Source organism: Amphibalanus amphitrite, unplaced genomic scaffold (assembly GCF_019059575.1).
Source record: "Amphibalanus amphitrite isolate SeventyFive unplaced genomic scaffold, NRLGWU_Aamphi_draft 000743F_arrow, whole genome shotgun sequence".
Classification (NCBI taxonomy): Eukaryota; Metazoa; Arthropoda; class Thecostraca; order Balanomorpha; family Balanidae; genus Amphibalanus; species Amphibalanus amphitrite.
In genome coordinates this window covers 96968-109905 of record NW_024882237.1, presented here as the reverse complement: position 1 = coordinate 109905, position 12938 = coordinate 96968, and the positions used below count along the sequence as shown (strand labels likewise).

The window sequence follows — 12938 nt, the reverse complement described above, 5'->3', positions numbered from 1 at the left end:
CCTGTGCCGGTCGGGGTTCCCACGCCGGTTAGATGCGTGGTAGCGGGTCACCGCGGGTCAGCACTAACGGCAGTCCTGAGCCGACCTTCACCGGAATCCAGCGGCGCCGGCCTAGTTCCCCCGGCCGGACGTGCCCCGCTCTGCCGAGAAATGTCCGCCTCAGTGTGGTGGCATTGTGGGCTCCCAGCCGACTCAGAAGTCAGAGGCATTGGGACGGTTGACGAATGAATGGATGCTTGATGTGGGCTATGTCGGCAGGGTGTTCCCCTTCTTGATCATCCGTTTTATCGCTATCTAACGCTACGATGCATCAATGCTTTACGTCGAAGAAGCACACAATCACTATCTTACCCTCTTGATTGCCTCGTTGCCTGTGACATCATGAATTTCATGGCAATAGTGCCTACACCACAACCTTCACTACGTGCAGTCGGCTGATTCACAGGTCTGACGTCACGAACTCGGCTTCTGGTCTATTCCCATGGCGCTCAACACAACAGCAATGGTGTTTTCCTCGTCCGTGAACGTTCTGAGTAGGTATCCCTCCCGTATCGGTGGATTGAATATCCAGCTTGAGTCAGAGTCAATCAGAGGACATGTGATGTCATGAGTCAAAAATAGACATAACTGCGTATTTATTCATCAGATGAGTTTAAATAGTTCCATTGTATAGTGGATAACGTTGAATTAACGCACGTATAACTTTGGCCTTGGTTATATTGAATAGCCACATGCCTACGTATGTCTCCGATTTCGGTATACATGTGCTCTTACTTTGTCATTCATTGATCGGTCAATTGTTGCCCTCGCTGGGTGGATCCGATCCATATCGCCCCTCCCACCTCCGACTTCTTTGAACCGTCCGGAAGTGCCCTGCGAAATGACATCAGCAGTCTTTCTGGATGGCTTCTGTCGGTCTCGACGCCACCTTGCTATCGTCCTCGTGTGTTATCGATCGTTTCTAGGACGTACCGAGCTCGCTGGCGGAGCTGCGCAGGTGACTCTCCGTCTGCAGGCTCGGTGTTCTCTCCTCCGAAGTGTTTACAGTTCGGACACGGCAGGTTTGTTTGAGCTTTACCCAGAAGGTCGGGTTTATTTTCAGCCGCAGAGCTTTGTCTAACAAGTCACCGTCAGATCTAGGACTGAGGTGTGCTCGGGGATTGCACTGCCATGGTGGAAATGCATGTGAAACTGCCCGGATGTCATGTTTCTAATAAGGATCGTGGGGAACATGCTCCACCGTCGTTGAAAAATTTCGCACTGGTTTTCTGATCTGCTTGTGGTGCGCTATGACAGACAGTTGCCCGAAGAAAGTATTCCTGAAGTCGTTTCTGAGCTACTCTCTAAGTTTAACCCTGGGACTTGTGGCTGAATTTCCCTGGCATTAAGAACTTCGAATCAGCTAATGCATCTGCCTGTTCAATTTATTTGATGGCTTAGTGCTAACAACCTTCTGTCAGAGAAATCCATTTTACCACCGCGCCCTGTCTCATCACTTTAACTTTGTCTATTTTTATCAATCAACCTCTCCCCAAATCCCGATGCAGTGGCCATGGTAGCGCATATTTCCCCTGTCATCACGCCGTATGTTCGATCCGTCCTTCCGTCCGTCTGTCACTTTTTGCCGCCGCAGCGGCGCGTCATTGTGCGTCGGTCGCCGCGCGTGCGCCGTGCTCGTCACGCCCGTCACGCCTGACTCGGCGTCACGCTGAGTCACGCTCCGTGACCCTCTTCTGTGCGCGCTGCGCCGGCCTACCTCTAACGGGAGGCGGGCCGAGTCACTGGTATATCCGCGTCGCTTCCTCGGTTGTGAAATGGATAGGATACGGGATACCCCGAGTGCGTGGCGGATGGTGACTGGTCTGCCGTGTGGTTTGCGGGAGTTTGCGGGATTGTGACGGCTGTCACGGACCTACTTTGCCGCAAAATAACGGGAGCTTTTTGTTGTGCAGTGACGAGCCGTTTTCCTGATGTTTGGCTCGTGGTGTCAGGGGAAGCTGAATAACTCGCTAATCGTGTAATCACGGATTGATTCATCCACCGAGATGCATCGTGCGTCTCGTCTGCACTGTTCGTATTTCTTTTGTGACGTGTGTATTTATCTTCATCATATCGGCTAACGGGAATGTCTCTAAAAATGATCAATGATCAATGATCGCCCTTATTTGAAAACAACATCTTTATATATATTTATGTCACTTTTCATCGATTACCCCTGATCTAACCGGTGCTTCTCCTCTTCGCAGAAGGAAGACCCGTGAGAAGACTCGCGAGTCGTCGGGCGGCGACTCGGACGAAGATGTGGTGCCCCTGCTACGCACCATCTCGGTGGACGACACCCCTGAGCGTGAGCTCGACCCGCGGGCTCGCACCAACAGCATCGATCCAGACGAGGTGTTCACGGCCAGCTCAGGTCAGTTCCGGGGCGTGATGATAACTGGGAACAGGGGAAGCAGTGCGCACATGGCACATGAACAGGCACAAATAGTCCATTATTGAGAGGTAGGCTAAATGCATGCAATGCACGGTTGAATGATACAGTTACGCCTGCAGCTCAAGTGCGGTTTCTGCGCTACAGTCGTCGCAAGGGACGTTCTAACACAGTTTGATAGCTCGTGGTATGTCGTGGTTGATCACCACGGTATCTTAAAGATGCTAATTGTTTAGCCGGACTTTGTGATCAAAATTGTCAATGTCTGTCGTTCCAAAAGACCGACATCGAAATCGAGAACTTTGTTTAGTGCCTGAACGGACGTTTAAAATGTTCTGCGTAGGATAGATTTCAACGCCAGTTAATTATCGTGAGAGAAACTCGTGCTGCGGTTTTCTGTGGCGCGTTAATGGCTCTCTACCTGTCTTATCGTGCCGTGCCGTAGCCATTACCGCGTTGTTTAGAGATGTCGACGTCCTCTCCAATGAGCTATGTGGACCAAAACGCGATCATTACGTAATGGAGAGATCATTCGTTTTTAGAAACGTGTCCCCTGGTGAGTAAATATATTGGTAACACAGATAACGCAGTAACGCAAGATGACCCAACCGTCCAAAGTCTCCTTCTACTCCGTTTCGTCAGACTTTGACCGTTGTTTCCGTCGCCTTCGCTTCCCTTCTGAGGACTTATCTCCCATTGCGGTCTTATCCAACTCAGCAGCATCCCACTCCCCGCGGTAATCCCTGGCCATACCCGTCACCGTCACACCGACACACTCCATCCACTGATAGCAGCCTCAGTACACAGATGACTGTGTCACAGTGACGTCACGTTGACGTCACGATATTCGCGGTCACCGGGCCGGCTGCTGTGCGGGCGCCAGCTGCTGTTCCCCGATGTTTCCCGTCACGAGGCCAGATTAGATACAGAGAGACAGACCGCAGCTCTGTGGAGAGGCAGCTGACGGTGGACTCGCTGTGTGTGAGAGGCAGTAGATGGTCGCTTTGGCTTTTGACGTATAGTTTTAGAAATGTTAGGGACATGTTTTGAAGGATCGATTGTATGACAGCGAGAGGACATTTTCCTGTTAAAATATGCTAGTACGCCTATTCATGATATGAGATGACGGAGAGTTATAAGGAACTATATAGAACGGAAAGAAAGGTCAACGTCATAGATGCTTAGCACCGCGATACGACATAATTCTAGTGATTTGGAGTTATTGTACGTGGGTGTGGAATGCTGGTTAAGCCTTTAGGCTCTCGCGTTAGGAGGAAATGGCCAGCAGTTTACTCGGTGTCAAGTTCACGACCATTAGATAACAAGAGAACACGTCATGTAGTTTACTGCCATGCCAGTTAGTGATCAATGGCCTGCGCACTTTATCCCATACACTGTAAAAAAAAGTTTAGCACCCATGTCAAAAACCAGCACCCTATACCTGCTTATTTTAAGCAGGCTAAATGGGTACTAAATTTTAGCACCCTTTTCGAAAAACAGCTCCCTGTGCCGGCTTATTTTAAGCACCCTAAATGGCTGCAACCATTTAAGGTGCTTAAAATAAGCCGGCACAGGGAGCTATTTTTCGAAAGGGTGCTAAAATTTAGCACCCAGTTAGCCTGCTTAAAATAAGCAGGTACAGGGTGCTGGTTTTTGACATGGGTTTTTACAGTGTACAACGCAACTGATTGCTTCAGTGCACTCCTGGCATGCCGGCCTGCATGGACTGTGCACTGAGCAGTGCACGCACCTTGCACGCTCGCCGCAAGTACCGGGCAGTCGTGCACGGCATATCGTGCGGATAAGTGGATCACATAAGGTCACGATGCAAGAGCCGGCTCAAGACTCGATCCCGGCCGCCGCACCCTCTCGCTTCTTCGGCTGCCGGCTACCATTCGGTGATCTCATCTCGTGCAACTCCCAGTCCATCCCACGCCCCAGTCGCGCCGACCGTTCTCCCTCGTGGGCTGATCGTTTGTACCGCGCCCTTCCCAATTGGTCCGTCTCGACCGCCGGGGTCCAAAATCAGTCCTTATTTGCGGAGCACGCCGGTCCGCCTTGCACAATGCTGTTTTCGTCGGCGTTGGCTGGTGCTGAGTTGCCGGTGTTGTCGGTCGATGTTTGTCGCTGTTTTTGCCTGCCAGCCGTCACTTCCCTGTTGACGGGTCTCATTTGCACGCTAATTTGGCTCTCGGTCGGGTGCCTGGTAGACTATGTGCACGTGCGAACCTTGACGATCGGTGAGCGTGGGGGTGGTGAGGGCGACGGACCTGCGGTCTGCCCGGCCGGTCGGCGTTATCCGACGCCCCAGGTGCTGGCTGGGTATGGAGCAGCTGTCCGCCGGTCCGTGCCCCGCGCGTGCTCGCCGAGCACCACGTCCTGCACACCATGTGCACGGTGCAGAGTGCAGAGAGTGCAGCCGCCCGCCGTCCGGTGACCGGCTGAGGCGGACCTTGGGCGGCGGCTCGTCAGCCATGCGTTACCTCCGGCGCCCGCGGCCTCGCCGCTGTCGGCCCCCTCAGCCCCCGCCCCGTCTTGCTCAACTGGACAGCTTGACCGCGATCCGACCCCGGCCCCGTCCCGGCGGCGGCGGCGAGCTGGAGTACTTTCACAAGTGTTGGTCAGCTCTCCGGCTCGCTCGGCCCGCGGCAGACTGGGTCGCAGCCCCTGACCTTGGCTCGGGTGCCGGTGTGGGCGCCCGGCGCCGCTGGGAGTCATCCACCACTCGAGTCCCGCCCACGATCGCGCCCACGGTGGGAGGATCGGACAGATGATGGACCCCATGTGGGCTTCAGGCGAATGCCGTATAGGGGCTGGGTGTGTTAGATGGTTACCTATAGTAGTGGAGCCTCAAGTATGACCGGTTGGGAAACAATGCGTTCTGTCTTTCGAACGCTGTGTGAAATTGGCTGTTAGCATGCAGGGCGGCCACTAGTGTTGAATAATGGAGTATGTGGGGCCGTTTTGACCCGACTCAGGAAGAGAAGGGCGTGATTTTTACCCGGTCGCGTGTTCCGGTCACGGGCGGTTGGACCGACCCCCGACTCTGACTCCTTTCACTTCCCAAAGCGGGAGAACGTGGCGACCAACGAGCTGGTTATCAGCTGTTCGAAAACGCTCGAAATGCGAGGCACGGCGGACCGGACAAATGACCAGAGACATATATTTCTCAATTCTCCCTAGTGCCGCAATAGCCACACCACTAGGCAGGTCTGAAGCACCGTTATCTTCGCGGGATTTGTCAGTGAAGGCGAACCCATTCAAGCTGTATTGAGAGTGGATAGGTCCTCGTTTGATATAATCTTCGCCGTTTATCAGTGGATGTTTAAGGTTTATCCATTCCACGCACGGCTTCGATCAGTATCATATAGGCAGGCCATCTTTCGGAAATAGGAAATATCAGCGGAACAGGCTGCAATTCCCTATCCTGCCTTCATTGCTACTCAAGAGCGATTGAAGTCGCGCCTCGAATGCGATCATCACAATTGCAAAGCTGTGATATCTGATCCTAAAGCGGGCGGTGGAGCAATTTGCCTTGGTATTGTGCTATGGTTTGGTCGAACTCGTCCATGACAATACCGGTAGTTTTGGCGTCAAATGGTTTCAAGGAATAGTCTGCTCAATCGGATGGCGAAGGTCGAATGCATAAGAGCTATGAAGCGTAGGCCGATTCGTAATGCGATTTGTAGTTTGTTCACTTGGCCTTTCGAAGTTCGCGTGCTTAGGTGATAGATATGTATGTGTGCTGTTTAATATCTGCTGAAATCATGGCTCATTTTCAATGGTGAGTTCGAGTTGATGTATTTTTCCATGCATTGCATGTTTTAAAGTATCGGGTATTATTAATAATTCACCTGCGAAGGACATGCTGATTTTTTCTAAAGGATAAAGTACAGCTGGTTTTAATTTATGATCCACGGGATATCAGCCACCGCCACCAGATCAAAATGCAAATGAACCAGATGCTCCGTATACCTTACCTCTGGAGCTGATTTGCAGTGGACGAGCCGTGCTTTAATGTGAGTGGATCTCGGCTTTAATCAAACCGGTAAGGCGTTATCATTTTCCTGGGAAGGCTGGATTAACCCGGGCGGCGGTCTGACAGCTCTCAGCTGCCAGAGCCGCTGCTCAGGCGTCCTATCTCACTGCTGGGGTGTCTGGGCCTTCTGCTGGGTAGTTTGTGACACGATAGCGCTCGTCACTGAAAAGTGGTCGGGTCACTGAAAAGGGGTCAGCCGTCAGGAAGACAGTGCACCATTCTGTCTGAGTGTGGAAAAAATGTGCTCACACTCAAAACTTTTTTACTACCTCCTGGAGGGTTCATTTTCATCAAACCAGCAAGATAAGAGTATATTGAAAGGGTAACTCTTTGCTACCATTATGTGCATAGTAACGGTACGTGGTTAATATGACCTTATTCGCCAGCGAAGAGTATTATTACCATGTAAATATCAATATTACTCTCGCGATCCAGAACATCACGAAAATTCTTTCCTTCTGGGTATCGTGACTCGTGTACAGATAGTCGTTTCATGCGTGAATCTTGTTTACCCTCGTGAAGATGATATTTGAAATGGAATCACTCAGCCAATCAGAAACGAGATCGGCCGTTTGCGGTTTGAAGGCCGCGCGCATCTGTCAGTTTTCGGCCGTTGGTCTCCGAGAGAGGATGTGAGCAGTGTCGGTGCCGCGCGGCGTGGCCGTTGGTGATTGTGCTTGCGTGTTGTTCATCGCCTATAGAGCCTCTGTGGACATTTTATTGTAAGTACCGATGTGCTAGAGCATTGCATGCCGTTGAGTGGTGCTAATTTGACCTGGTTAACAGGACCCCGTGCACGGCCACGTGGCCTAGGTTGTGAGTACGTACATTAATTTTGTTGTGATGCTACAAGTTTATGCATTTTGTTGGTGACTTTGAAAAAGCCTTGCACTGTAGTGATCCAGTCTCATTATCTCACGCAGACGGGCGACCACCCAGGAACGCCGTCGCTCTCTTCAAATATTGTGCGCTGTGCCTTATCCAATATGAGGGCGCTGAATGTCTTGTATTCACATTCAAAGTGCATTCAAGTTGTATCGTGGTGTTTATTGACCGTTTGTGCATTGCTGAACGCTTCGTATAAATTCGTATGCATAAGTGAAGAGTCTCACAATGTTCATGGCTGGTGTGCCCCTCGTATTGTTTGTACGGAAGCCAAATATACATTGTTGCTCTTGAAGCATGTTTTTTTTTTAGTTGGTGAGCTCCGGTTAACAGAAGCTTCGTGAAGCTTCTGAAGCAAGCGTCTGTGAGTCTGTTACCATCCTCTGGGGGGTTTACACTAAAGGAAAGAGTAAACATTACCATGTGACAAAGGGTAGGCCAGAAGAATATACTCTCTGTAGGAGGGTAAAGCACAGAGTAGATGATGCGTTACTCCCTAGAAAAGGGTTCCGTTTAAGATTTACCCTTTCAAAGAGTGTAACCCAAAAAATGTTACACTCTAGACAAGAGTAAATCAAAAGAGTTAACCATTCAGAAGATGGTAAAAAACGTCTGTGTGTCATGTTACCCCTCCCTGGCGAGTTTACTCTTCATGAAAGAGTAAAATTTACCATCTGGAAGGTGGTAAAAAACGTCTGTGTGTCAAGCTACCATGCTATGGCGGGTTTACCCTTCAGGAAATGGTAAAAAAGTTTTCAGTGCAGCAGAGGGCTATCTAGTTCTACCCTTCGACATCCGATGCAGGCATAAGACGCGGGGGCATGGTAACAGTTATCGCACGGAGACGCTGTCACCGTTCATCGATGCCACCTCGCTGGCCGCCTAGCCGCTGATGGTCCATCTGTCGGGCCAGCCGGCGCGGCGTCTCCGGTACCGTCACCGTTACGTGAAGTGACGTGATGTGACCTGACGTGACGCCATGCCCGACGCGAGTAACGCTGTAAACAAAACGCCGCCCTGTCGGTGTTCCTCACATACCTACCTACAGGATCAGCGGCACCGGCAGCGCACGGTTGGTATTGGAACGTGTGACTTTTCAAACTCAGATAGCCGGTGTTGGTGCAGATAGTTACGAGCCAGCTGATTGATTTTGGCTCTGAATCAGAGCCGCCGCACAGGCTCAGATGCCCGCAGTGCTGCAAACGTCTCTCCTGGCGTCCGTATCTTGCTCTGGCTGGACCTGGCAGGACATGTGTTCGGTGTTTGGCTGTGGGTCGGCTGGCTGGCCGGCTGGCGCGAGCTCTAGCGGCTCGGCCCACCGCCGCTGCCGCGTTACCAGCACATTCCAGCGTGGTGCTCCCGGCGGTGGTGCGGTGGTGACCGAGCACCAGCCTCCGATAGTCGGTCGGCCGGCGCTGTCGGAGCAGTCACGACTATGACCGACTGAGGTCAGCCGGCGTCGAGCGGGCCAGCGGGCTGGGTCGGCGGGCGGGGCTGGGCGGTATAGCCGACTGGGTGGGAAGGAATTCGTCGCCGAGCATAGCTGACTGAACACTTGGCTTGGACTGCATTGGGCTGGCTCGCTTCACTGAAAACAGTTTAACCCAGGGCCGGCGAGTAAACCGGTGTTTCGCGGGTACCCCTATCCGCAACCATTTTTAACCACCCTCCCAGGAGTACAGTAAGGTCCCATTGCAGTGTAGCCGTATCTGCCTCAGCGGTTATATCCGCTCAGAGCATATGACTAAAAGGGGTTACCCTCCACGCCTACCCTTCGCCGACCAAGTCACGAGGACAAAAAAAAACTCCCACGCCTGACCATATTTGAGGGATATTATCTAATTATCTATATTATGACAATCTCATACCTAGAAAACATCGGTGAGAAAGTTTCACGTTGGTGGGAACGGTCCAATCGAATTCCCATAGAAAATTCGACATGACCCAGTCACAGGTAGTCGTACAGACCACCCGAGATCAAGAAGATGTGTCGCTGCTGCTTTCGTGACCTATATAAGAATCAAAATGGTCTCACTTGGTAGTTTCGGAAGAAAAAGCGTTGCCAATCGTCCCGTGATGAATATTGCAGAGGTTTTAAAGATGCACCCTAACAATTGTACTTTCGCCCCCACTTGAAACCGCCAAACAATGTGCCAACATATCATTGGTGCAAAAAAAAAGTTAAAAAATTGCTGTAATTCAAAACTGTATGAGACAACGCCATCTAGTTGTGCCAGTAGATCCAACTCCTTCAGGGCAGGTTATGTAAAGGTTCGCCATCCACGGATACGCGTTTACGATATCTCGAGTAGTTCCAACTCTTTCAGTGAGGGCTATGCCAATGACTCGACACCCGCGGGGACAATATCCGGTGCTGAGTAGCTACCTTACTGCAGACTGTGGGTACGGTGCATATTTACGAGTAATAAGACAGGCAAGTCTGCTTACCCTCTAGCTAGAATCTGGACATGGCGAGTTAATACACATATACCACCCGCAGAGCAACGCTTAATTCGCCAGCTTCGGGTAAAATTGTTTTCAGTGTTGAGCTCTGCGATGCCTGCTTGTCCGACATCCGTGCCGTCCTTCCGAGGGTTCGTAGCTCCGTATGATTGTTTCTCCCATGCCTATCAAGCATGTGGGAGATGGGCAGGGGAAGGGACGGAGTACGAGAGCTGAGAAAATTAGGGCTGTCAGTCTGACAAGCGAGGCGGTTGTAGGGGCGTCCCTCCCGAACAAACACCTCACCTCCTCACCAACCGGCCGCAGTGACGTCACCGACCACGTGACGTCACCCGCCAGCTGACGGCGACGGATGTGTTGTGGTCGCCGCAGCCGCCCGCGGGGCACTGTGTGTCCCTGCTGACGGCTCAGATGGATCGGTGGCAGCGCGAGCTACCTCCTCGAGTGCATCGCTCAGCTGAGAGGGGATGGGTGACACGGCTCTGGTCAGGTGTCCTAGGGGAGGGGTGGGTCGTAGGATGGTGTGAGAAAGAGTTATGGTGCTGCTCACGTTGTGCAATAAGAATATGGGAACTGCGAATGTTGTTCAAAAATTGAGCTATAATTACAAGCATTCTTTACCCTCGTCCATTATATTTTTCCTGCTGAGCAAACGTGTCTTATCTGGGTGACCTGGGTAGTGCGTACGTGGTCTTATACATACTTAGGCTTTCCAGTCCTTACCGTCCAAACAATCTAATTCGCTGTTTGGATGCCCGCCCCAACTTAACATCAGCTGTATGATCATTACCGTACCACCATCCGCATACATTGCGGGATTGCATTCCGGGCTCAGTTGAGTCAGAACTCGAGTCACGCACCGGTCGTTAGTGCCGTGGGCTCACCTCCGAAGCTCGCCAGGGGCCGGGCCGAACGGGGACGCCCTGCTGGACTCCCACGGGGGATCGGGACAGCGGCGAAAACAGTAATTTGGCGGTAATGAGAGCGTGGGCCGGATTCAGCGGATGGAGGCCAGAACGCTGCCTCTGGTACTCGAACAAAGAAGGGGTTAAACAGAGCAAGTGAGAGGTAAAGAGAATCGACAGATGAATGACAAGCTGAACGAAATGTTGCATTAGGTAAGACCAATTCGCTCGTTTGGTACTGTAATAGGATTGCTCGTGAAGTGGTGCTGTTGTGAAGGCTTAAATCTCTTTTCAGCTGCAGTCGTTGGATTGTAGGTGATTTGGTGTTCACTTAGCAGAAAGGTGACTATGGGTTTACGCTGCTCACCAACTATTTTGCTAAATATTAAATAATGTTACTATGAAGAACATAATAGTCTATGTGCATTAACCTCAATGGTGCGAACGATCGAAGATGGGCTTTAAACACCGTTTGTCGCTGGAATGGATCGGTAATGGTTACTTAGTCGCTAATGGATCCGTTCCTTTAATGGCAATCGATGTGTACTTTGAAACCGTTTTAGCGCCATTCGGGTCGAGATGAACTGCTCTTCGTGTGACCTGATTTCAATGGATTGTCGAGCGCGTTCGACTGTGTTAGGCAACGCATGCGGCGTCCTGGGGACTCTTTTTTGTCATTTTCGCAACGCGTGATGGCTCGCAAGGACGCGCTCGACGGTCTTGCTTTGTGTTTGATTTCTCCTCGTCACCTTCGTTCACCTTTCGCTCATGGCTCAAAATCCATTCTCAATGGCTTTTTGTCACCAGGCCTGAGGTTTATTGGCTCCAAGGCCGTCACTTGGAGCCTGTTTAATCTCTTAGCAAGCTGGAAAGTTCGATGATGATCCGATAGCTTTTTAATCCTGGGAACCCTAGAAACAATATTCTCATGTAATATTTCTGTCCCTTGATTTCATTGTGATAGGCTTGGACTTCTCAAAGCCCGCACCCATCATTGTTTCGCCTTTCTTTTCGGAACATGCATTTTATCTCGCTTTCTTTGGTTGTGTGCATCGAACTGCCCATTATTCCGTAAAAGAAACATGCTATACCACTTGTAATTTGCATATCAGCCTGCTAAGGTAAAAGCGTGACTGCTGACGAGGTGGAATACCAACGCAAAGACGGCGATTATTTTCACTTTCGGATCCCTCTTGAAATGTGCCTGTCAGCCTCGGTGTGACAGTTCATAAAATTTCAGAGCCATTGGGAATTATCTTGGGGCGACGCATTTCGATTTACCAATCAATCCAGGCGCGCTGAAGCGTATCATTATGGGACATGTCTTCTCGCTTTCATTCCGGGTCTAGTTTGGGGCGACTTTCCCGCCTGACCGGGTCTGTTGGGACGGGGTACAAGTCACCTAGCGATACGAGAGAGAGAGAGGACCAAAGGCCGCAGAGGCGTCACAGTTCGGGGAATAAGTGAGAGTAAGCTGCAGCCAGCGGTGGCTGCGGTCAAATGCTCTTACGTGGTCCTGTTGAACCCAAGCTTTAGCGCTGGTCTGCTGCACGTGACCGGAACGATCTCTCGTCCGCGACCCGACACCTCCGCGCTGTGTCAACCCGGGACTGACGGCGGGTCGACCGCAACAGCACCGCGTCACATGCACTCGCTGTCACACTGTCACCGACCGGGCGTCACGGCACCCGTCACACTGTCACCAGCCGGGCGTCACGGCGCCTGTCACACCGAGATCCGCGCTGCCGAGCCGTCACAGTGTTACGTCGATAGTCACGACCCGTTACACGGAGGTGTAACAGAAGCCGGACCAGAAAGCTGTCTGATTTCAAGCCGCCTTCATGGCCTGTTCGATCGCTCACCAAGCTGACGGTCGGGACGAGGTGGTGAAGAAAAGAAGCGAAACAAAGCCTCTTCATTTACGGTGGAATATTTAACTATAGCTAAGTGGCTTTCACCGTACTTCATCACCTGTTGACCTATTTCGGCGCTACCTGGCTTGTTAGCCGGTCGCGGGCATGTTCTTATGGAAGCCTCCACCTGTTCCAAACACTGATCCAGCCTGTTTTGTCTTCGGTCGGCTCCTCGCAGGCGTTGATCGGCTGGTCAGAGGAGAGCGCGTCGTTTTTGCCTCGGAGCTGGGAGCGCCGCCCGCATCCTTGGCATATGCTAAACGAGCGACCAGCCTGTTTGCTGGCCCAGGATCGGGACGGAT

At 51.6% G+C, this 12938-nt stretch overlaps 1 protein-coding gene across 1 annotated transcript in view; it reads left to right on the top strand.

The window, feature by feature from the left end:
* LOC122365481 (active breakpoint cluster region-related protein-like) overlaps positions 1–12938 on the top strand; it is a 78504-nt gene that overhangs the window by 16987 nt on the left and 48579 nt on the right. Inside the window, exon 2 of the mRNA XM_043336722.1 lies at positions 2247–2413. Within this exon, the coding sequence (XP_043192657.1) occupies positions 2247–2413 (167 nt within the window). The remainder of the gene's footprint in view (positions 1–2246; positions 2414–12938) is intronic.